Raw genomic sequence first — 24,818 nt, forward strand, 5'->3', positions numbered from 1 at the left:
CCACACAGTTCACTACAGAGGGACATCCCCACCACAGGTATCTACCAACAGCACCAACACATCACATGTTTGTTTATAAAAGATGATAAATTATTGCGCGTGAACCTCTGCGATTGCATCTGATGGTGATTTCGTGAGCTTTTCAAACTAGTCTCGTGTCTCGTGAGCAGCATTTTATGATCTGCAGTACCAGTAATCTCTGCTCTTGGTAACGTAAGAATCCGGAGGCACCATGCACGCCCCGTTCGAATATTTGCTGCCCTTCTTTCATTCACTACACTAAGAAGAGCTGAAAGGAACCCATGTATTCCATAGTGTAAATGACTAAGTATTAATACATTCTAATAGTTAGTGAGAAAATAACATTATCATTTCTGTGCCTAAATCTTAATCAGAGAAATTTTATTTTTCATGACTAAGTAACAGGGAAAAGTATTATAATGTGTAATGTATTTGTGTGTCTATTTGATGATGCAGTTAATTGAAACAACGATCTCACATTTTATTTTTGCAGATGTCAAACCTGCATCTTTGCAGTTTCTTTCAAAGATTTAATTTTATTGTGGCTTACATGTCTCATTGTTATAAGTCATCAGATAGTGCAAATAAATAATTAAATCCCTTTACAGTACACATAATATGATGTCTGCAATGAAGGCAGCCTTCTGACTCACCAATGTTATTCTTTTGAGTTTAGATTTGGGCTCTGGGCAGGCCAGTCCATTTCAGAAATTTCATTGTCTACAAACCATTGCCTCAAATATTCTACTTTATGACAAAGTGCGCTGTCATGCTGATACAGTCAGTCATTGTCTCTGAACTGTTTATCTGCTGTAGACAGTACATAATTATGTAAAATGATGGTTCAAATGGCTCTAAGCACTATGGGACTTGACCTCAGATGTTATCAGTCCCCTAGACTTAGAACTACTTAAACCCAACTAACCTAAGGACATTACACACATCCACGCCTGAGGCAGGATTCGAACCTGCGACCGTAGCAGGCATGCGGTTCCGGGCTGAAGCGCCTAGAACTGCACGGCCACAGCAGCCAGCCCTGTAAAATGAGTCCAAATCCTTCTGCATTTAGTGTTTTCTTAATTGCAGTGATGGGGCCACATCCTAACCACGGAAAACTCCATCTCCTCAATACTTCACTGTTGGCTCTACACATGATGGCAGGGTTTCGCCAAACCCAAATCACCCATGTGGTTCATCACTCCAAATCACTTGTTTCCAGCTATTGACTGTCCAGTGGCATCTGTTTACACCACCTCAAGCGTCACTTGGCATTGACTACAGAAATGTGTGACTTATGAGGGCCTGCTTGACCATTGTACCCCATTCTTTTTAACTCCCTGTTAAGTCATTGTGGCTAGCAGGACTGCTGCTAGCTCTTTGGAGCTCATGAGGGATACCTGTTGCTGATTTAATGTGACATTCTACAACCACCCTCTGCAATGTTTGATGGTCCCTTTTCATCAGTTCATGAGATTTGTCTTGTCTTGCTTTAGCTGTGGTTGTTCCTTTGTGTTTCCGCTTCACAATCACAACAGTGAACTTGGGCAGCTTTAGACAGTTCTAAATATCTGTGATGGCTTTGTACTTTGTGCTGACATCCATTGACTAGTCCATGTTCGAAGTCACTGAGCTCTCCTGATCAACCCATTCTGCTGTGACTGCATCTCTACTAACAACACAGTTCTCCTTGCCACCTTTTATGTTGATGGGCCTGCATCTTGTGACATATAGTGTATATATATTGTAGAGAAACGAAGTGAGGTTCTACTTTAATTTTACTTGTAACTGATTTTCCAACACATCAAAGGCACAAATAATGTTTTTCAACTTGAGATTCCATTTGGATTAATCACTGCCTGCTTCTGTGCACTACACCTCTCAACTTGAACTGTTACACCGACATCACAAGCTATTGTCAGATGTTTCTGTGTGAGAAATATGAGTGGTTAGCAGTTCCACAATGTTTTCATCCTTCAGAGATATCAGCACATACCTCAAGGTCTTGATCTTATTCCTTTATGACTTGAACTTGTCAAAGCTTTTGTTACCATTGGATGATTGATTATAAATATGCCCAGCTGCCAGAACATATCTGGAAAAATGGTTTGATAAGTGCTTTTGTAGGAGATTCAATTACCATAATAAAATTTTTTCAAAAGGAGTAAAAAATTGATCCATATTTCAAAATTTTGTTTATTTTAAACAGACAAGTACAAATGGACCTGGTAGACATTTTCGTAGCAACTGTGTATTATAATGGTGCCATCAATGGGAAGGTAAAGTAATTTGACCCAACTGAGTTGTCAGAATATAAAATGGAACTGAACGGTGCATTGTATTCCAACTGAAATGATAATTTTTTTAAAAAAAGTGTGTTAATCTTTTTCCTGTTTCAAAACCTTTAGTTAATGTGCTTAATATATATTATTACTTGTGAAATGCTGTTGGCAGGTGAGCACAGTACGATCAACAAGGTGCAACAATGCTAGTGGTGATGGAGATGGAGAGTATGCTCATATAAATGATAATTGGTCAGAAACAGCCACGGTTGCATCTAAAATCTACAGTGACAATCCAAAAGAATCTGAATGCAAGAGTATGGATACAACTATAGTAAATACACTGGAACGTCTATGTGACCAGATAGATGCTTTGCGTTCAGCAGTTGAGTGCATGGAAGAAAGACTCACTAATGTTGAGGATCGGCTGCGGGATGTTGTGGATAAAATGAGTCCTACACATGAAACAAGTCTGAAGAAGGAAAATTCACGCAACAGTGTTGTCTTCCTCGATTAATTTTGTGAGCTGATAAATTTACTTTATTTGCTTTCTGTACTGCTCTTGGCTGTGTCACGTCATTGTTTTTGAGGTTATGTTAATTGTGTATATTAATTTCACTTGAGTTTTTTTGAACTTTCACTGATGTGATTTTATGAGAGAAACAGAACTGAATAATTTTTACTGTTCAGGGTGAAAACTTATTATAAAGGCAAGGGTTTTACTACTCCCTGTAATCATGTTTGGTTGTGTAATTTTTATTATTTATTCATGAATTTTAAATATTCTTTCAAAGCCAAAGCTATTATTTTTAATTCCAGCAAAGCTGGAAATTTGATCTTAACAGAAACATTAAAGAGAACAAAAATGCCAGTCTTTGTTGTTACTTTTTCCGTGATGAGTCTTCTCTTATTGTAGATCAGACACTCATGTGGCCAATTACCCATTTAGACCTGAAAGCGTAACCTGTCTTTAAAGATAGGAGTTTCACATGTAATCTGTTTGTGATAATGGTAAACTTTGCTAAAGAAACTACGTAAGCAGCAGAGAGGTGAGGGAATCTGACCAGCTGCTTGAAACAGGCACAAAGATTAACCAATGCAAAAATGGGCAGTAATTCTCAATTTTGGATCAGCTGAAATCTGTTTTACCTCCATGTTCTGCAAGCTAGTATTTTGCACATTATGCTATATCAGCATACCAGAAATTTGTGAAGTAATGAAGAAAAAATAATTCAGGAACTTCTGCAATAATTTAGGGTCTATGCGATGAGCAGTGTGAGCCCACACTTGTTCAGTTTATGCTTATAACTGTGACGGCTGGTAGACCTGTCCACGGCACAGTTAAACCACAAGAGCGAATATTGTCCTAATTATTGTTAGGATATTGAATCTCTGTTTACCACATCCACTTCCTGGCTTGTGCACATAAACTAAATAAAAGTATTGTCACTATGTAGTTTGCAGCTGTAAGAATAACATCCTGTAGTCCATCATTAAAAATTTGAGTGAGCAAACGAGTGAGTTCCCAATATGTCTACGCAACTATATCACAAGGCACTTTTATAGGCTGTTTTATAAAGTTGAATTGCGCTTCTGTTGGATGCATTTCAACTCAACTATGTGGTGACACAGTGTGCAGATCCTCTGGGCAGCATTTATTTTTAGATAAATGCATTAAAACTATATGGAATACAGAAGATTATTGTCATGTACTGAAACATAACGTTATAGAATAAATTACATTAATGTAGGAACAGAATTCAGGATTCATATATCTACTACAGATGCAGAATCAAATGCATGTTTGTCTGCTATCTTCTCCTGAAACAGTGGATATATTCTGATCGGATTTTGAACACAACATAGTGCAATTTCTCTGTAGAATTTAAGGCTTATTCTTACACTGTGTTTCTGTTAAGGGGTAGAATTTTTCTTTGGAGGGCTGTGCTGAGAAACAACAATTCTTGCTACACAAGGGTATTTAAAAAATAGTGTGGAATTCGTACAATAGAACCTCGCTAATCTGACCTAGGATTGCCTGACTCCCAGCTTACACCGATGATCCTGTTTTTGGTGTGTGTTTGCATACACAGGTCACTGCAATAGATAAGTCAGTTTTATTATGAAATAACTTGTTTCTAACTTGATCATTAAGCGTTACTGTGCATGCATTTGTTTTAAAAATTAGTGACAGTGTTGTTCTTACATATTAAAGTTTGTAAAACTAAATTGTGGTACCAAGTAAAGGTAAACATACAACGCTGACAACAGAACATTGAGCCCAGTGATGTGAGTCGTTACAGCTGATGTTGACTGCACTGTGGAAGCAGAATTTAACTGCCAACCAAATAATTTACACTATAACTCTAAGAAACAATGAGCACGAGAAAGATGGCGACAATGAAGACAACAAACCTGTCGCTCGAGTATCGCATACAAATGCTAAAAATATAACACATTAAGTATAGCACTTCATTATATTGAGCAAAGCTCTACGGCTATACCAATAGACATTTTATGGATTAAGAAATGGCGGAACATGCTGCAGAATCAAGGTTGTCATCTGCTAAGCAAAAGAAAATTACAGACTTCTTGTGTTCTGCTAAAGAGCAGAACATTTTTTAACGTGTGGTTCCACGTGTTTTAAACAGTTACAGGCAAACCAGTTGCTTCAATGATTACTGTAATAAGGTATGTACAGGTGTTAAATTTTCACTCACAGTTACAATACCTTCTATATGATACACACTAATTTCACACTACAGGCACTACTGTGGATTACATTTGTGTAAGATTTTTTAGCGTTCTAATATTTTCTATTCTTGGTCAATAAGAGTCCTTACCGTACCTTTTTTGTGTTTCGACCATGCTCCCAGTCCCTTAAACAGATTAGCAAGGTTCCACTGTAATCTCACATGTAGTATTAATTGGCTTTGCACGACTTTTTTATCATTGCGTTGGTAAGCATATCAGGTATGTATCTGTACAGTGTTAGGCACTTTGGATATTTAGTATTTTGTCAAAAAGTTACAAATGTTTTTGTAGTAATGACAGTTATTTATTTTGTATGAAAATAGATCAGAGAATTTGCATGAAATTCTGCTATAAGAACAGAATAAAGTGCATCAAAGTTTAAGGAATGTGAAATATTGCTTTTGGTAGTCTGCTGTGAGTAAAACAAGTCATATAAGCATTTCAGACAAGGCCGAAGACACTGAATAAACTGTGCAAAAAATGTAAGAAATGACTATGAAAGGTAGCTGAATCACAGTCGAAGAAGTAGCTGATGATTTTGGCATATCAAGTTGGCTCATGTTGTGACATTGTTTTGGGTAAATTTGTTCCAAAATTGTTGAATTCTGAACAAAAGCAGGGGCAAGTATAAGTTGCTCAGGAATTACAAGGTGAAGTCAACAATGGTATGACCTGTTCTAGTATTCCTATTACAGGGGATGAAACTTGAGTTGATGGATATGATGATGACTCTAGGGCTTAGTCGTCCTAGTGGAAGCGTTCTGGATAGCCATGACCGAAAGTCGCTCAGAGTGGTCAGATATGAAGGTTATGTCAGTGTTCTTAGATTTAAACGTTATAGTGACCCATGAATTCTTGCTAGCAGGTGAAATGAACAATGAGTAATACTTAGAAATTAAATGCAGGTTGCATGAAGCAATCCAGGGAAAACACAGCTTGGATTTGTGGCGAAGCAACTCATGGTCTTTGTACTGCGATAACACACCTTCTTGCACTTCACTGCCTTTTTGTGAATTTCTTGCTAAAAATAATACTGTAACGATGCCCTAGCCTCCATGTAAGCTCCATGTGACTATTTTTCAAAAGATAAAGGATAATCTTTTTGAAGGATAGATGAGAGATCTAAAAGCTGTCCCAGAGATAAATTTCCAGAAGGCTTTCGGGAACTGGAAAAAGTGCTGGCAGAAGTGTGTAAAATGTAAAGGTCTGACATTTTCTAAGAGTAACGTTGTCTGCCCAAGCTTCATCGAGATAAAAAACTTTCTGCTTTGATCGCTTAATTACCTTGTTTGAATGAATTATTTGCACCACCAGTCAATTACGTCGATTCCCTCTACCTGAATCTTTCCTTTATTCACATATTTTTCCAGATGAATCCGACTTCACACAGTGGCCTGGGCAAAACATCTTTCTGCCATTAAAAAACGATTTTTTTTGTTTTGTTTTACACTATGTTTAAGTTATGTAAAAGTCCACCATTTTTGTGAACGTACTATTTTTGTAAATCTGTCTATGATGATGGGTTTCCTCCCAAAAATCTTAGTGCTCTTAATTGGTGATTCCAGTAAACCGTGTGGTTTATTTTCTCATGTGTCCTGTTGTAAAGCTGACTTTTGTATAAATTATCCTCTGTTTGGGGCTGGCAACATTTGCCACAGGTCATTTTTTGTCGACTTTTTAATACAAGCTGTAATTACATTAGAAATGACTGAATGCTCTTGACTCTGCAAAAACCCTCTTCTTTGTATTGTGCACATTTTGGTGGGATGTAGTACACTTATCCATCACTTCGGAATTATTAATTATATCACAAAATATACAAACTGAATTGACTGATTCTGGTAACTAAAATCACATGAACAGAATTGACATAAATCACCACATGCTGCACAATACTGCTGGACAGGAAACAGGCAACTATTTTGGGTGCGCCTGGAGGGCAGTTGCAGGGCTGTTCCAGAAAACCACTCCGTCCGCCCCTTGCCAGAGACAGTGAGTCCTGTTAGTTCCAGTGAAAACCAGACCAAAAATGACTTCGTGATAGGTGCTGTATATCGTGAGAGAAACATCAAGCTACTTATTGACACAGGAACAGAGACCTCAATGTGGTGTTGCATAGATAATGGAGTAAATTGAAACCACCACTATTAAAAGTGCGAGGTTTAAGCGGAGGAAAGCTACGTAACTATGGAGAAGTTGACATAGTAGAATTAATTCTTGGCCAAGGCCAAAATGAAGGTGAAAATAAAGATAAATACACAGCAAGGGTACAAGTAGTTTCAAATAACAAAACGCATTATCACTGTGTACTTGGATTTGATTGCTTGTCCGCTAGCGAAGCAGAGATATTTGTCACAGAAAGAAAGAAAGATCAGACTAGGCCGTTGTAACTACAACCTAGGAAATGGTTCTTCAGATCGTACTCGAAGGAGCAGCAACACTGACGTCGTGGGAATGGACAGCCCATACAATGCATTAGTTCAAACCGTCCAAGTCGATGTTCAAATTGATCAGCCTCAGCAAATTCCCAAGGGAGCAAGAAAGACAATCTACATTGAAGTTAAGTCACTCCGATGCAAGGAAGGAACTTTGTTATTAATTGAGCAGTCCGAGAAAAGTGAGTTATTGGATACAATGCATTGTTATGTTGCTAGAAGTGTAGGTGTCGCTACAATGGTGAGACAGAATGTCGCAAATGTCCTGGTTACAATAATGAATGAGCAATGAGGATGATGTTTTGCCATGAGGAACGAAAGTTGCTGAAGTGTCGAGTGTAAGTAAAAGTGACGTAATACAGATTCCAGATGAGGTAACAAATGTTGCAGTTATAAAAACAGATTTTTGTAACAGTACCGCAAAATTGCAACGAGGAGACTAAGTTAATAATGAACTAAAGCGCAAGATTTGGGAAAAGATAGAACATTTGACAGTTGATGAACACTAGATTTTAGTACCTGTTTTGCTGGAGTATGCAGATTTATTCCGAGTACGTGCAAATTTACCTGTTACTCATTTAGTTCAGCATCGTATTCATACAGGGAATGCTGCCCCAATCACACAGAAACCTTACCAAATACCATTTAGTCAAAGAGAGTTGATAGAAGACATGGTTAAAGAACAATTAGAAGCCGGAATTATAAAACCAAGAGATGCTTCAGACCCACCGTGGTGTTCGCATGTTGTAATTGTAAAGAAGAAATCAATTTCAGGAGAACCACAGTTCCGTTTTTGTGTTGATTACTGATCTTTGAATGCTGTGACCACATCCGACATTTACCCTTTATTTACCAAATTTAGTGGAAACCTTGGATTACTTGTGGCAGATGTTTAATTTTTTCAGTATGTGATTTAACAAGTGGTTAGCACCAGTTAACAGTGCATCCAGGTGATAAAGCAAAAACTTCATTTGTAACAGCAACAGGAGTATACAAGTATCTTTGTATGCTGTTTGGACTTCGTGATGCTCCAGCTACATTTCAACACCTGATGGATTCAGTTTTACGAAGGCTCACCCCAACACAAGCACTTGTTTACCTTAATGATGTAATAAATTTTGGTGAAAACATGAATCAGCATACTGAGAGACTACAAGCTGTTTTTGAGCGTATAAGAAGTGCAAATCTGTCTTTATAATAGATAAATGTCATTTTGCACAGAGTAAAGTTAACTACCTTGGTCGTGTTATAACCAGTGAAGGTGTTTGACCTGATCCAAAATTAATTAAAAATTTAAAGAATTTTCCTGAACCTCAGAATTTGAAAGAACTACAATCATTCTTGGGATTGTCAAATCTCAACAGACGATTTATAGCCGGTTATGCAAATACAGCACGTCCAATGACACAGCTACTGAAGAAAGGAGCCACATTTAATTGGTCAACAGAATGCAAAAAGGCAATGGAAGAGCTTAAAACTGCTCTAACCACAGCCCCAGTGTTAGCCTATCCGGATTTCAGTAAACCTTTTATTCTTTCAACTGATGCATCCAATTTTGCCATAGGTGCAATCTTGTCTCAAGAAGTTGATGGTCTTGAACATCCAATCTCATTTGCTTCCAGACAATTAAACAAAGCAGAATGTAACTATACTACTAATGAGAAGGAGCTTTGTGCTTTGGTTTTTGGTATAACACAACAGATGTTTCTTAACAGGAAGAGAATTTACAGTTATTACAGATCATACCGCACTTAAAATTGTTATTGAGTTTAAAGGATCCAAGTTCCAGATTAACAAGATTGGCATTAAGACGGAGAGTACCAATTTATGGTTATTCATCGACCTGGTAAACAACATGTGAATGCTAATGCAATGAGTTGAAAAGTCAATGTGTGTGTTACAATGAGTTGAGAAGAAGAGTTAAAGGCAGCTCAGGAAGAAGATCCACAATGCAAATTATGGAAAAATGATCAATGTTTTGTCGAAATAGGTGGATTATTGTTCAAAATCACTAGTAAAGGAAACCGCCTAGTTATTCCAGAAAGCATGAAAGAGCAAATCATGAAGAGAGCAACACGATTCTTTATTATCAGGACATTCCGGTAAATAAGCAACAAACATTAAAATAGCTCAAATGTTTTGGTGGCAGACAGATGGAACAATGTAGGTAAAAGTAGAGTGCCATTGCAAGAACTGCCAGAAACAAGTGAACCACTTTAACAAGTAGGACTAGATGCTGTAGGACCGTTGCCTAAGACTAAAGATGGAAACAAAAACATGTTGACAATGTTAAATCATTTCTCTAGATACCTTCTCGTGATACCAATACCTGATCAGAGTGCTGCGACTATAGCTAAGTTTTCCTAAGAGAATGGATTCTTAAGTTTGGATCACCATTAATCATAATTAGTGATCAAGGAACAAATTTTATAAGTGAATTACTTAAACAGACTTGTAAGCTCATGTAAATAACCCAGTTAAGGACTACACCAGCACACCCTGAAGGAAATGGAAGAGTTGAGTGAGTCCACAGAACAATTATTAAAATGGTTAGCCATTGTGTGAGCAGCAAACACGGCATTGGGATGTCTGTTTACAGTGCTTGGTAAGTTGTTACAATGCCAAAATGCACAGCTCAACTCGCCTAAGTCCATGTGAGATCGTCTACAGAAGAATAATGCATTCACCCTTGGCCTTTGCACGATTGACTGCCGGAATCAGCAATGAACACATAAGGTTTCTAGCACGCAAGCTAAAGGAAGCATGGAGGGGAGTGAAACAGCGGAATCATCAATCCTTTCTACAGCAAGCAAGACAACACGACCACCAAGCATCAGTGCCACAGTATCAAGTTTGAGATCTTGTGTATCTGAGCAACTTGGTGTTAAAGAAGAGTCAAGTCAAAAAGTTTAAGAAGTTTTGGAAAGGACCATGTCCAATCTTGGAGGTGGTGTCGCCAGTCACTCTTAAGCTCCAACTGCCCTTTCATTTGATTGTTATTCACGTCAATAATGTAAAGCCATTTCTGGGTAGATTTCCTGTAGAATTGCAAGACAACAAGGACCGACCGAGAGGAAGACCTGCTGTTCTCAAACCCAGGAAGTGAGAATTGTGAGGTCGCACTCCAGACTTCGAGGCAGAGGCATCGTTCCAAGTGATCCTGTTCCAGACACCCCTAACATCTGCGTAAATGTGTGTAGAGTGTGAGAGTGCAATGCGTGTGTTTATTCCAGCCATTTGTTTATGTGAATGTGTTGTGAAAATTAGTATTGAAGCTATTGCACGAGTGCACAAGTGAAACTAAACCTTTTATTCCACAGGCTACCCCAAGAAAGTAATTTATTTTATGTTCATTGTTAACTCTAGTATTTAAAACTAATTAACCATGTTCATTTTTCAAAAAAATGTTTCAAATGGCTCTGAGCACTATGGGACTTAACTTCTGATGTCATCACTCCCCTGTTGATTTTTATTGTATGATAGCATATTCTGCTAATGCTGTACTACAGAGTACAGGTGTTTTGTTTGAACCATGATCAGACATGGTAGTTTCAACAAGTAATACAAAACTTTTCCTCAAGTACAATCTGAGTGAAATTCAGCAACCGTTCAATTCTGTTAAGGGTAATGATACAATTTTGGAAATGGGTACATCTTGATATAGTAACTGGATCACAGCCAAAATGCAGGTAGAGTCTACATTTGCTAATTATGAACAAGAGATTTACTCTTTTTTAAAGCTTTTGCCACATAAAACTTTAATTAGGCATAAACGAGCCTGGTTTGATTCTGGAGGGAGTATCCTTCGAACTGTATTTGGTACTTTAACTAGTCTAGATCCACTGGAAGTTAAAGGCAAAATATTAGCTCTTGAACAACAGTCCAGTACAGATTCAACTAACCTCTCTAATGAAATTATCGTATTAAAGAGTATGCGAAGAACCATTACTAACCACACAGTTTTCATTGAACAGATTGTAAAGTAATTTATCTCACATTTACATGTACTTTGTAAAGAAACGAATGCAAATATCCAAGAACTATTCCAAGTATTAAATGCCGTGAGTGCACACTTGGATTTAAACACTCTTTTGTTAAGGATTACTGATAGTTTATCAAATGCTAGAATTGTTGCCCTTAACTTAAAAACAGCCTTAGAAAGTAGTTCAAATGATTGTCTGAACACCATACTACTACATCCAGAACAATTTTTACAGATCCTACTACAAATTGAACGAAAGCTAGATGCAACATATATCACGATTTACCCTGTTAACTCTTACAATTTATATGCTTACAATAAGTTAACCATCACACACTCATTAATGACTGAAGATGAATTCACTGTTATTGTTTCTATTCCCATTGCTAGACCAAAGCATAATTTTGAAATGTATAAAATTTATACGTACCCTGTGAAATGGAGACAGGCAGGTATTCATGTAAAGTACATACTGAATGATTATCTGCTGATAAGCAAGGATCGAAGATATTTTGTGTCCCTAAATGAAAATGATTTGTGTATGTGTAATGTAGTCATAAGTTAATTTGCCCTGAATTGGCAGTATTCTTAGACTGTAGAGTGTACAGCTGTGAGAAAGAATTGTTTATGAATCATCGCCCAAGAGATGATTGCCCTAGAATTTTAACACATCTTTATCATCCATTTCTTAAATGATGTTCTGAATGTATAACTTTCTCATTTCAATCCACCCTTGATGTCACATTTACATGTAAAAACTGATTCACCTGAGCTACCCTTTACACTAAAATTGAACAATAGTGGATTAATCTTGAAGGCCACACATCGTGATTTATCATGTGAACTATTTGACATGCCTAGTGTGTTGCCAACTACATGTCTTGCAACTGGACATTTGCCATTAACTAGAATGTTATCTATCTATTACAATGATTCATACATACTAACATATGGAAAGCATTCCTTATCAAGTTTTTCTGAAGACAATAATTTGATTAATGACATCCATGAAAATGTAATCTCTTCAAATAATGAGTTAAATTTCATTGAAGCAGCAAATAGAATTAAGTCCTTCGATTCATCCAGTCAGTATTGTGTTTTTATTGCTTTTATTAATTTATCTTTTGTCAACAGCATTTGTCATGTATGAAACTGTCATCTTGAATTCTCTGTACCAAATGTTACTGTGTCTGCAAATTAAATACATATTGCAATGCCTTCTGATGCCACAAATGGTGAAATAGATTCATAACGTCCAGGAGGTCGTTTTGAGCCACCTATGGTTACTCTTTCTCTGGGGAGAGTGATGTAAGGGTCTACGGGTTGCACGCAGCTGTGCAGTACATTAACACGTGCTCACCAGCCTGCCTGTCTGGAATGCTGACAATTCGCTTGGTCAGTAGACACGCGTCCGGCTGCACTGCGACTGGGAGTACGCCACTGGTCGCCATCTGCAGCGGGTAGTATTAACTAGCATGGCCTCGGGCGCGAATATCTCTCTTTTTCTTAGTTCACCATGGAGCCTTTTGATACGACTGTAATTAGCTGGTGTTAGGATGTCAGACACAGTGACGATGGGTGTGCATAGCATGTGTGTTTTATAGTCTGCCTTTGTTTATAAAACTGTTTAAACTTACTTCTTGTGTTTGCGTATTGCTGTACCTCAAGGACCCACCGTTTACAAATCCTGACAAAATATTTGTGTAATCATCATCCGGGGCAGCAACACAAACTAATCCCCTTACAATATTTAAAATCTTTCCAATTTTTGTTTTTCAATCTAGCCTGCCTTGCCTTTTGTACTTATTGCAGTAACATTATTGCTTAGTTCTTCCTTTGTTTGTAGTTTTGTGTGTGTTTAGTAACATGAGCTGCAATTGAATTAACAGCTGGAACTGGAATTTAGATCCTCGCTAAAACACTGTTAAAATGACAGTTATTCTAGGACAGTTGCTTTGCATGCCATGTATTACATTTTCTGTCTGAAATATATTTTCCTTTGCAACATTCAATAAGGGCAATCAATTAAGGCACAGAATAAAATAATCAACTGTAGGCTTGGCACAACAAAGGTGCCAAACCTCACAACATATAGTGTGGCCAAAAAGTAATGAGGGACTAATGGTAAAGATACAGTGAATCAAGTAATACTTTTCTTTAGTTGTAGTTAGATTGCATCATCTAAGAACATGCTTTAGCATTATGTCTGTAAGGAGAGGGGCTGAAGCCAGAAAAAAAGTTGGTTTGTATAGTGGTGCAGTAGGAAGACGTTACCATGTGCCAAACAAAGATGTAAGTACATGGTTCAAAACTGAAAGCAAAGCACAACAGAGGAGGGTTGTTTAGGGTGCTCATCTAAACTGCACATGAAGGAGTAAGCGTGTATCAGTACTGTTTACATTAGTGAAGAGGTGACTTAAAGACTTTTCTGCAGGGAGATAGATCCTGAGAAAAGGGGTGTCGTCTTGTAGTGAGATTCATTAGACAGAGCACTGTCCAGCTGCCTATGCTTTTTATTATTACTCTTAAGAAATGATGCAAAACAAGTGCTGCAGCTGCAAATGTGCATAGGTACTAATTCATTGTACTGATTAAAATGTCTTAACCTTCAATTTTAAATCTTCTTAGAGTGAGGACAGTTAAGTGAAAGATTACAATAAAGTGAAAGATTACAATAAAGGGAATGGATTACAGTGAACAGTAAAATATGTATGTCAACTGCTTCAAAATAGAAACAGGGAGAGAGACTGATCAAGAATAGGTACACGTGAAATTAATTCACATGAAGTTAGTAGAACACACATTGTCACATGGAGCCCTAGTAACTTTATAATAAAGTTGGTATTTTAAATAAAACAAAATCAATGAGCTTAATTTTGAGCATACGTTCATTTTGTATTCTTTTGCTACAAATATATTACAGTGATAAATAAGTCATTTCTTTACATCAGGAATAACATACAGTATCTACTTAGACAAATATACTGATATAAAAGGTATTCAGTACAAATTAATAAATAAGATGGAAAACTGTCAGTGTAGGTTGTTACCTGCTACACTGTCTAAATATCAAAGCCATATGACAAGACATTACAAATATATTTCATGGAAATATTAAGATAATTTTTGTTGTGTAACTTTGACATTAACAGTTCATAGTGAAACCCATTTATTGCTGGCAACAGTAACAAAATAGTAATTTCATGGAGTCTCTTTTTTTATATTCTATGAATCTGGGACAATGCAAGTCAAACAAGACAGTCTTTCAAGAATGAAAAATAAACAGTCAATTTTTCTTGTACATAAAGCACATTTTACATTACTGTTTTGGAACATGTTAAAAGATTAAATTTAGCACACAGCTAATAAAACATAGAATGTATCAAATCTGGAATGCTATTTCAGAATGCAGTAGTACAAGCATACTCTTACATCTCAGAAGATTACAGAAATGGGAGCTTTATCACTGAGAGTGATATTTAGCCCTTTTATGATATTTAAATGCATGTTCTGGTAAAGTGTAATTTTTCCACTCCCTTCTGTTGTAAATACACATCACTATCATTTAATACTTAGTTGTTAACATAATGCTGATGCCTCACTTACATACTAACAGTCCTTATTTTATTTTTAGTAATATTTTCTACATTTTACTGTAATGACTTAGCACTTAATGTCTTACAGCAGGGCTGTTTAAAAGGGAGAGTGCTTCATATGTGAAATAATTTACACCCTAAACTGAAAAATAGTTCAAACAAATGAATATTAGTTTAAAATTGCAAACTTTTTAAATAATGAAACAAATTTTGAATATCCACACAGTTTCAAATAAGTTAGCACATGTCATTGTGGTAACATTATGTTCAAAGACAATATGTTGTCATCACATCAAGCTGTAACACTGCTGTGTGAATATGCAATTAAAAGACTAGAAGAAATTAAAAATTTCTGTATCCTACAGTGACATAACAATTTCACAAGTATAAAATATATCCCAATAAGTTCAGAGGAAGTCCATCATCTCCCTCAAATACAGCTAGTGCTTCAATGCTTCTCAAATCACAAGTCTTGACAGTATAATAAGCAAGTCACACATACTATTGTTTTTTGGGTATGTACAGGCTTTGGAAAACCATAAAAATTGATGCTTTGTTACACTTTAATATACAGTTTCAATTTAACATTTACTCTCATAATACACTTGTATAAAAGACAGTGCAAAGTATAAAAATGCCCTTTTTAATTAGAGCACATGATATAAAAACTGCCAACTATTTCACTATATGCCTGAAATAAATCATTAGTTACTCAACAGCTTTCTTCCACAAAAGCCACACAATATGTGGATCTGTAGAAATTTGGTCACCGTCTGCACATTGTAAATCTGATCATTTACCCTGTAATGTATGTTTGTAACTATAGTCAAATTTTAAGGATACTATTTAGCACACTTCAACCTGACCAGCACACACGGAGTATTTAGTGGCATCTGCAGAGAATTGAAAATCTGGTTTAGTCTAATTAGCATCGACACACATTACACACATTCTTATGGAACAAATGGTAATGGCAGTGTTCATTTGATATCCATCGTGAAAATTTACTCTGTCATTACTTTGTGTACAAATATATTTTTGCATGATTCTACTGCTCCATTAAGTGAATAGTTATATGTGAAACATGCTTCACAATTTCAGTAAATGTCAGTGGTTTGTGCTACATGGAATTAAGATCTGTATCCAACGAATGAATGAATGGTCTACAACCCCTATTCATTACATCAAGAATTATAAACACACATATCCCTACTTTATGCGAGGGCATTTCTTCCAAATACAACTTTATAGCCTGGGTTGACCACTTGCAAATACTGACAGATAAAACATATATTCCTATTCACATTTTAAAAATGTGTGTGTGAATGACAATGTTGTATTTTTTTATTTGTGCTGGTAATTTTTTTTTTCAACCAAAATTTCCAAGTAGTTTAATTTACTACAATTTCTCAGATACCATGAAGTGTGTCATTGGATGGTTATGCATTTTATTCCTACATTCCAAAACGCTAGAGAAGGAAAAAAATATCTTCTGCCAATAGTAGTAGTAGTATTTGTTAATCTAATTACATATTCCCAGACATTTTATCCAGGAAAGTCATGTGCATCCCTCAGATCATTGTGACAGATACAATTTATCTGATATAAAAGTTCTTACATTTGGTGTATACTTCACAATACAAATAATTTGAATATGCTAATCAGCCAAGTAGCAATATTGCATAAACACATAAATACCTTTGCTTAAGAATCATTAAGTTAATATTAAGGGAAATTTATATCCCCCAGTACACCAGATTAAAATAGTTGGTGACTAGTATTCCCATTTGGTTGCATTCTCGTAGTCTGATTCCCCAAGGCGAAATGCTCCATTTTTGCCAGCAACAAGGTATTCACCACTAGTGCTTTTTATACAAACATGTGTTGGATCACGGAGTTCAATAAAGAAACCTTCTGGTGCATCTGAATCAGCAGTTACAGATTCACCATCTACATGCCAGTATTTTCCATTCTGACCTGAAACACAAGTTCATCAAATGTTACTTATTGTTTTATTGGGTCTGGAATGGCATATTTGTCATTGCCTTCCTACTGGAAAAAAATCAATACTAAATAATTTACACAATCATATTCCTCAGTGAAGGTATGATCCAATGAATACAGTCATATTGCATGTTTTGTATTCTTGAGAATGATTACCTTTAAAGAAAACAACACCCTTTTCGCTTCGTTCAACCAGTATAGTCTCATATGAAGCTTTGTTGCATTCTAGTTTTGGAGATGAGTTGCTTTTGTAGCCAACAAAACCTTGCTCACATTTCAAGACAAGTATCGGCCTGTAAGAAAAACCAAAATTAATTCTAACTCTTATCACAGAAGGCACAGATTTTCTTTGTGGTGAGTTTGCCAACTTATGTGGCAGTTCATGAGCTATGGTACCACTGCAGAAACCAGAGCAACTAGTATCTGTTGTCAGGAGGATATATATTTGGTTAATCACACATAAAGCATCAAATATTTCCCATTTATAGTTTCCAAGACATAAAAATACTTTATTTAGAAAAACTGTTCTACCAGAATTAGCACACAACAGATTTTCACTTTACTGTTCTGAGGAGAAATATGAAATGGACAGTTGCAAGTAAGAGTAATGACACTGCAGTAATTGTCAAGATATTTAATGTTCAGCCCAGCTTCACTGGTATGCAGATATATTACAGTTTTTACTTCACTGCCCCTAAGTGCAGCAGTATTAGACAAAGTATCTTCAGAGCACCCCAAATCTTTTCCTAGAAAATGCAGTGGGCGTCCCACAGTTTTCTGTCAATACATCAACCAAACCCACATTACCATGAAAAGTAGGCTCTTGAATACCACCTCCTTAGTTAATATCATACTACTACTACTACTACTACTACTACTAGATAAAGTGAGGATTAATTTACTTTAAATACAGTACTTCTCCAAAGCTTTACCAAGCAGTCACTGGCTAAAATTCTGTGTGGCCTTTCAGAACATTTTGTGCTTCTAACACATCTGGAGCACAATTATGAACACACACAGAGTAGCTCTGTTGACAGTCTTACATTCTTTATTTCTTCAGTTGCGCATTAGACATCCAAAGTGTGTCCATTTTTAAATTGTTGTTTTGGACAGTCCTTGAGTTTCAATTAAAGAATCCAAAATGACTTATGAACAAAGAAAAGCTTATAGTGACTACGGATCAGAAACTATGTGCTGTAATGTGACTGGATTCTGGGGTAGCAGCAAAAACTGTTGCTTTGGAGTTAGGAATAGGGAAAAGTACTGCTGGAGACTGGAAGAAAAATCAGATGGAAACTGAAAGCTGCTATTCTTCCCAAGCTAGTGAAAGTAGAATTAAAGAAAGGCAACGTTGAAAGGCAAGCATACAGAAGTTGAGGAACTTTTATTTTTCTGGCATGAACATTTAAGAGGAAAAGGCTTGCCTATAACTGTGCCAATATTGAAGCAAAATGTATTGCAGTTTCAATGGGAAATAGAAGAAGATTCAGAATTTACTGCCAGTGATGGATGGTTGGATTGGTGGAGAAATTATTTAGTTTTCACCAGATTACCATTAGTAGAGAGGCTTTATCTGCTGACACACTGTGACATTGCTTAAAGACACTCTTTTGAAGTTAATTGATGACAAAGGAATTTCTCGTGAACAGTTCTACAATTGCGATGAGAGTGGCTTAAATTGGAAGGTGCTTCCTACAAAGAACGCTCGCTTCAAAAAAGGAAGCTGCAGCACCCAGATACAAGAAAAGTAAGGTACAAGTTACCATATTGGCTTCCGATAATGCAACTGGCAACCACAAGCTTATGCTTATAGTATTAGGGAAATCACAGAAACCAAGAGCTTTCAAAAACCTGAAAAATCAGGACTCATTCCACAAACTTACATTCATCAAAAGCATAGATGAATTCAGAAATCTTTAAAACCTGACTCGAAAATGAATTCATACCAGCCGTAGATAAATACCAGAAATACCTCCACAACCTCCTATTGACTAACTCAAAGATGGAGATACCAAAGCATTATTTTTACCACCAAATGTGACTGCTATTTGTCAGCAATTGACCAGGGCATCCTTGAAATGCTAAAGTAGTAGTATTAGTGTCATCTTTTCAGTTCACTGGTATCAGCAATTGACAATAATGAAGACTGTGTAACCACTCTGAAGAGGATTGACTTGCTAGATGTCATAATGTGGTTAGCCGAAGCTTGGGAATAGATTCTGAACCACTTATAGGGTCTTCAAAAATTCTTTTATTCCATGGAAGTGGACATTTTAATATTGGAACTGAAATGATGATCTCTGCACCAACATCCTCACTGCCCAGCAAATTTTTGAGGAACAAGACGAGGACGACACAGAATAGATGGCAAATGTTGAAGTTGGTGACCTAAGTGGCAACAATATTATGGAAATGGTGACGCAGGGGAAGTAACCAAGAGGAGAAGACAAACTTAGATACAGGATAATTCTCGTCTCACATTTGAAAATGTTCAAGAGTATTGACACAGCTGATGTCCTCTGTTGGTGTAAGCAAATGGATACTGCAGCATGGAAGAGGGCTAAAGGAGGGCAGGAGTTATCTATCAAAGACTTTTTTAAAACCTCAAACCTGTGTTCCCTGCCAGGTATTGTCCATTTCCATGTGTGCCAAAAAAAATGAAGGGTAAAGTCATGCTGTTGCAGCCTATCTTGGGGCTTCATTTCATGCACATTCTGAATCTTGTAGGGACACCAGTGTAAAATGCACAACTGTTGACCAGGGGAGAGAGAATTCCTGTGACACAGTTCAAGTGCTGGCTGCAGAATCTGAGGCATGTACTGCACCATCAGCTATAGCTACAGCAACAACTGCCATGGGAATGAGCCACCTTCCTCTCCCTGATGCACTACCTAATTCCAAATTGCTCTGTAATTCTGTGATCAGTTCTCTTATCCTCCTTACACAGAAAACTGAACTGTGCTCTTAATGATATGGAAGACCAATTGCTGTGCAAAGGATTTATGATAAATATTAGCTAGGAAAATAGCTAATTCCAAATTGTATTCAATATCAGTTTCAATGAGGATTCTGCCTGGGGCTACTTATTTATTCACTTTGAGTAGTGCACCTGGCAATGAGGGCAACACTATGTCATGTTGACGGCAGTGACAGACAGAGGAAACTACTCAGTCAGAACGGAAAATTGTGCATTATTCCTTTTTGTGAAGATGGTATACATATGAGTAAGCAACAAAGGCATTTTTAGATGACTGAAAACACTGAAGAAATAAGTTATCGATTTAAAACAATTTGTTCATGTGCATACATTAATTCTAAATGGATTATTTCATTCTTGCTACTTCAAGCCTTGTTCTGTTGTGTGCATGGAGTTCTATTTATTGAGCGTATTAGACTCAACTGACTATGTTGTTCACTCCAACAACACTAAGTTGCTAATGTGCCAATATCACATCACATTCACTTCAGTTTACCTTGTTGGGCTGCACACACTATAGAATAATAATCATAACAACAAACGTACTGCCACACTCCTTTGTTAATACAATGCTGCATTTGTGCAGAAAGAAAAAGGTCATGATTATGCTAATTAATCTGTTTACACAAGTAATAATTTTGATTACACTATTAACACAGTTACTGTAATGTAAGCTGAGAATTTGAGCTTACCTGTTTATAAGGTAAAAGAAATATTTAGCAGTGTCATCAACAGCATCACTGTTGGCATAGAGGTGCCCCGAACGCTTTGTTGTAATGAATTTACCATTATTAGCTCTGAAGCCAACTGATCCATCTCCTTGCCATACTAAATCAAAAAGCGCATTAGAGGACCTGAAATGCGGAAGGACAAAGCACATATTATACCTTGTTTCTCATACAGATCATAATATAAATTGAGCTAAACATGTTTAGTCCTTTCACGTATCATAAAAGCTGTTTGTCATGTTTGATGCTGCTCAATAATGGAAAACAAGTCATTTTACTATTATCATTATTACTTAGGAGATTTGTATCAAAAGGAAAATCGATTCAAGAAAACTATAAAAAGTACGCGACAGAATTGCTGGCCAACACTTATCTTCAGCAAGCAAAATAGTTATTACTGACACACACAAAAGAAAACTATCCTCACTTTCAAAACTCATTTTCCTTCATACTCAAAGTGGCTGGAACCTGTCTCATTGTAAGTTCTGAGTGACCTGGCTTTTCTATTTCACCTTCCCCAACTTATACCTCTCTCTCCTTGAGGAAGAACTAATAGTTCTGAATGTTAGGACGGTGTTGTGTACATCTATTGCCAGTAATAAATATTTTCCATCCTGAAAGTGATAATGGCCAGCATTTCTGTCTACCAATTACTTCAGACAGTCCACTTCAATGACAAGTTCTGTGATCTGAAAACTAGCAACAAATGAGATTATCAAAAAGATTAAAGTTCAATCTTTGCTTGTCATTTTACAACTCTAGAGCAGTAACTCAGTGTCAAATGCCGAAGTAGGTCTTTTCTCTTCTCTTGCACTTGTATATCATCTAATTTTGTGTGTTATATGTGAATTTCAGTATTTCATAGATAGTTCATTATTGCAATTAGTATGAAGGTACTTCGACATTTTGAAAAAATAATTTAGCTATGAAAAGGTCAGTGATGAGAAAATTGTCATACTCTCAAAGCCAAATGTACTTGTCCTCGTAAGACATGATTAAGCAAACATATCTCATCTCTTTACAAGTTTTCTCAATGTATCTCTGAATCCTTGGAAGTACTGTACTGAATCTTGTTAGTGATTTGCTGTTCACACTGGATGTTCTAAACATCCAGCATTCATTTTATTCTTTCCAGTTTGATGATGATCTTTATATTTTCATCAGTACCTCTATTACAGAAAGTGGGCTCCTTTGGAAGCATATTGAGTAAACAATTTTTTTTCCTACTATGGTTCTAAAATTTGAGTGTTTAATGTATAATTACACACTTATTACCTTTCAAGAGTTATGTAGTGCAAAATAAGAAAGGTTAAGTGTAATTACACTCTGCCTTTATTCAAGTGCAGCATTTTGCTACTTTGAAATATTTCTTTTAACAAAAAAAAACCTAAATATTGCATTAGGGTATCTTTTAAGAATTTAAAAAATAAGGAAAGCCAATATGACATTCAAACAACTGTATCAGATGTCTTCTAAAGTGTGGATGATAATTCTAATAGCTTCTTTGAAAATATGAACATTCATCCTCAAAAATATCCCTATGTTGTGACAGAGTCCTTTCTCCATTCCTCCAGCAGTGTTTCTGTTTAATAGAGAGAGAGAGAGAGAGAGAGAGAGAGAGAGAGAGAGAGAGAGAGTAGCAGAACTGATGGCAGGTTATGAGTTGTTCCTAGATAGCTCAGTTGGTATGATTATTTCTTCTGAATGACAAAATTTTGGATCTGAGTTGTGATGACACACAGTTTTAATCTGTTAGAAAAGGTTAAAACAACACAAATTCTTCAGCAGAGTGGAAAATTCATTCTATAAAGAGTGGTAATTGTGTCTGCTTCAGTTCAAATGCCCCTTTGCCCTATCACAGCCCACCCACCTACATGGGAACTGATTCACAAAAAAGCATAAGGTAGAAGAAGTGAGGAAGTTACAGTTGTTTGTGTAAAGGAATATATGACAGAACAGTGATTTATTTCAGAAATTTAACTTTCCACCATTAGGTAAAGAATGAATAATCTCTTAAATTTTTTTCACTTTATGAATGAAGCATTTAACTTCACTTCACTTGCTCCCATCTACGTTGTTGTTGTTGTCTTCAGTCAGAGACTGGTTTGATGCAACTCTCCATGCTACTCTATCCTGTGCAAGCTTCTTCATCTGCGAGTAACTACGGCAACCTACATTCTTCTGAATCTGCTTAGTGTATTCATCTCTCGGTCTTCCTCTACGATTTTTACCATCCATGCTTCCCTCCAATACTAACTTGGTGATCCCTTGATGCCTCAGAACGTGTCCTACCAACCCATCCCTTCTTTTAGTCAGGTTGTGCCACAATTTCCTCTTCTCCACAATTCTATTCAGTACTTCCGCATTAGTTACATGATCTACCCATCTAATCTTCAGCATTTTTTTGTAGCACCACATTTCGAAAGCTTCACTTCTCTTCTTGTCTAAACTATGGTATTTATCATCCATGTTTCGCTTCCATACATGGCTAAACTTCATACAAATACTTACAGAAACAACTTCCTGACACTATACTTGACGATAACAAATTCCTCTTGTTCAGAAACACTTTCCTTGCCATAGCCAATCTACATTTTATATCCTCTCTACTTCAACCATCATCAGTTATTTTGCTGCTCAGATAGCAAAACTCATCTACTACTTAAGTGTCATTTCCTAACCTAATTCCCTCAGCATTATCTGATTTAATTCAACTACATTCCATTCTCCTTGTCTTGCTTTTGTTGATGTTCATCTTATATCCTCCTTTCAAGACACTGCCCATTTCGTCCAGTTCCTTTGCTGTTTCAGACAGAATTACAGTATCATCAGCAGACCTCAAAGTTTTTATTTCTTCTCCATGGATTTTAATTCCTACTCCAAATCTTTCTTTTGTTTTCTTTACTGCTTGGTCAATGTACATACTGTCTCACTCCCTTCTCAACCATTGCTTCCCTTTAATGCCCCTCGACTGCCATCTGGTTTCTGTAGAAGTTGTAAATAGCCTTTTGCTCCCTGTATTTTACCTCTGCCACCTTCAGGATTTGAAAGAGAGTATTCCAGTCTACATCTACATCTACATTTATACTCCGCAAGCCACCCAACGGTGTGTGGTGGAGGGCATTTTATGTGCCACTGTCATTACCTCCCTTTCCTGTTTCAGTCGCGTATGGTTCGCGGGAAGAACGACTGCCGGAAAGCCTCCGTATGTGCTCAAATCTCTCTAATTTTACATTCGTGATATCCTCGGGAGGTATAAGTAGGGGGAAGCAAAGCTTTCTCTCAGTCTAAAAATGCTAGAGATGTACATTTGCCATTGCTTAGTCTATCTTCTAAGATAAGGGTTTATATTCTAAAATAAGGGTTAGTATTGCCTCGAATGTTCCAGCACTTCTACGGAATCCAAACTGATCTTCCCTGAGATTGGCTTCTACCAGCTTTTCCATTTGTCTGTAAAGAATTAGTGTTAGAAATTTGTAGCCAGGACTTATTAAACTGAAAGTTCAGTAATTTCACACCTATCGACACCTGCTTCCTTTTTGACTGGAATTATTATATTCTTCTTGAAGTCTGAGGGTATTTCACCTGTCTCTTACATCTTGCCCACCAGATGGTAGAGTTTTGTCATGGCTGGCTCTCCCAAGGCTATCAAGTTCTAATGGAATGTTGTTTACTCCCAGGGCCTTTTTTGACTTAGGTCTTTCATGTCAAATTCTTCATGCAGTATCATATCTCCCATTTCATCTTCATTGCTATCTTACCTCCTGGTGATAAATGCTTCTACATCCTTACATTTGTCCTCTAGCCATCTCTGCTTAGCTATTTTGCACTTCCTGTCAATCTCATTTTTGAAACATTTGTATTCCTTTTCGCCTGCTTCATTTATGGGATTTTTATATGTTGTTCTTTCATCAATTAAATTCAATACCTCTTCTGTTACCCAAGGATTTCTACTAGCCCTCATCTTTCTACCTACTTGATCCTCTGCTGCCTTCACTATTTCATCTCTCAGAGTGGCCCATTCTTCTTCTACTGTATTTCT

General features: G+C 36.7%; 2 protein-coding genes across 2 annotated transcripts in view; one reads left to right on the forward strand and one right to left on the reverse strand.

The window, feature by feature from the left end:
- LOC124776921 (POC1 centriolar protein homolog A-like) overlaps positions 1-3,171 on the forward strand; it is a 138,375-nt gene extending 135,204 nt beyond the window's left edge. The window contains exon 6 of the mRNA XM_047252135.1: positions 2,473-3,171. Within this exon, the coding sequence (XP_047108091.1) occupies positions 2,473-2,817 (345 nt within the window). The 3' untranslated portion in view covers positions 2,818-3,171. The remainder of the gene's footprint in view (positions 1-2,472) is intronic.
- An 11,170-nt stretch (positions 3,172-14,341) lies between these two features.
- Positions 14,342-24,818, reverse strand: part of LOC124776566 (protein singed) — a 350,290-nt gene continuing 339,813 nt past the window's right edge. Inside the window, exons 6-8 of the mRNA XM_047251606.1 lie at positions 20,741-20,902; positions 17,228-17,364; positions 14,342-17,044 (exon numbers count right to left, since the gene is read on the reverse strand). Of these exons, the coding sequence (XP_047107562.1) occupies positions 16,842-17,044; positions 17,228-17,364; positions 20,741-20,902 (502 nt within the window). The 3' untranslated portion in view covers positions 14,342-16,841. The remainder of the gene's footprint in view (positions 17,045-17,227; positions 17,365-20,740; positions 20,903-24,818) is intronic.

The sequence above is a fragment of the Schistocerca piceifrons genome, chromosome 2, assembly GCF_021461385.2.
Source record: "Schistocerca piceifrons isolate TAMUIC-IGC-003096 chromosome 2, iqSchPice1.1, whole genome shotgun sequence".
NCBI classification, from domain to species: domain Eukaryota; kingdom Metazoa; phylum Arthropoda; class Insecta; order Orthoptera; family Acrididae; genus Schistocerca; species Schistocerca piceifrons.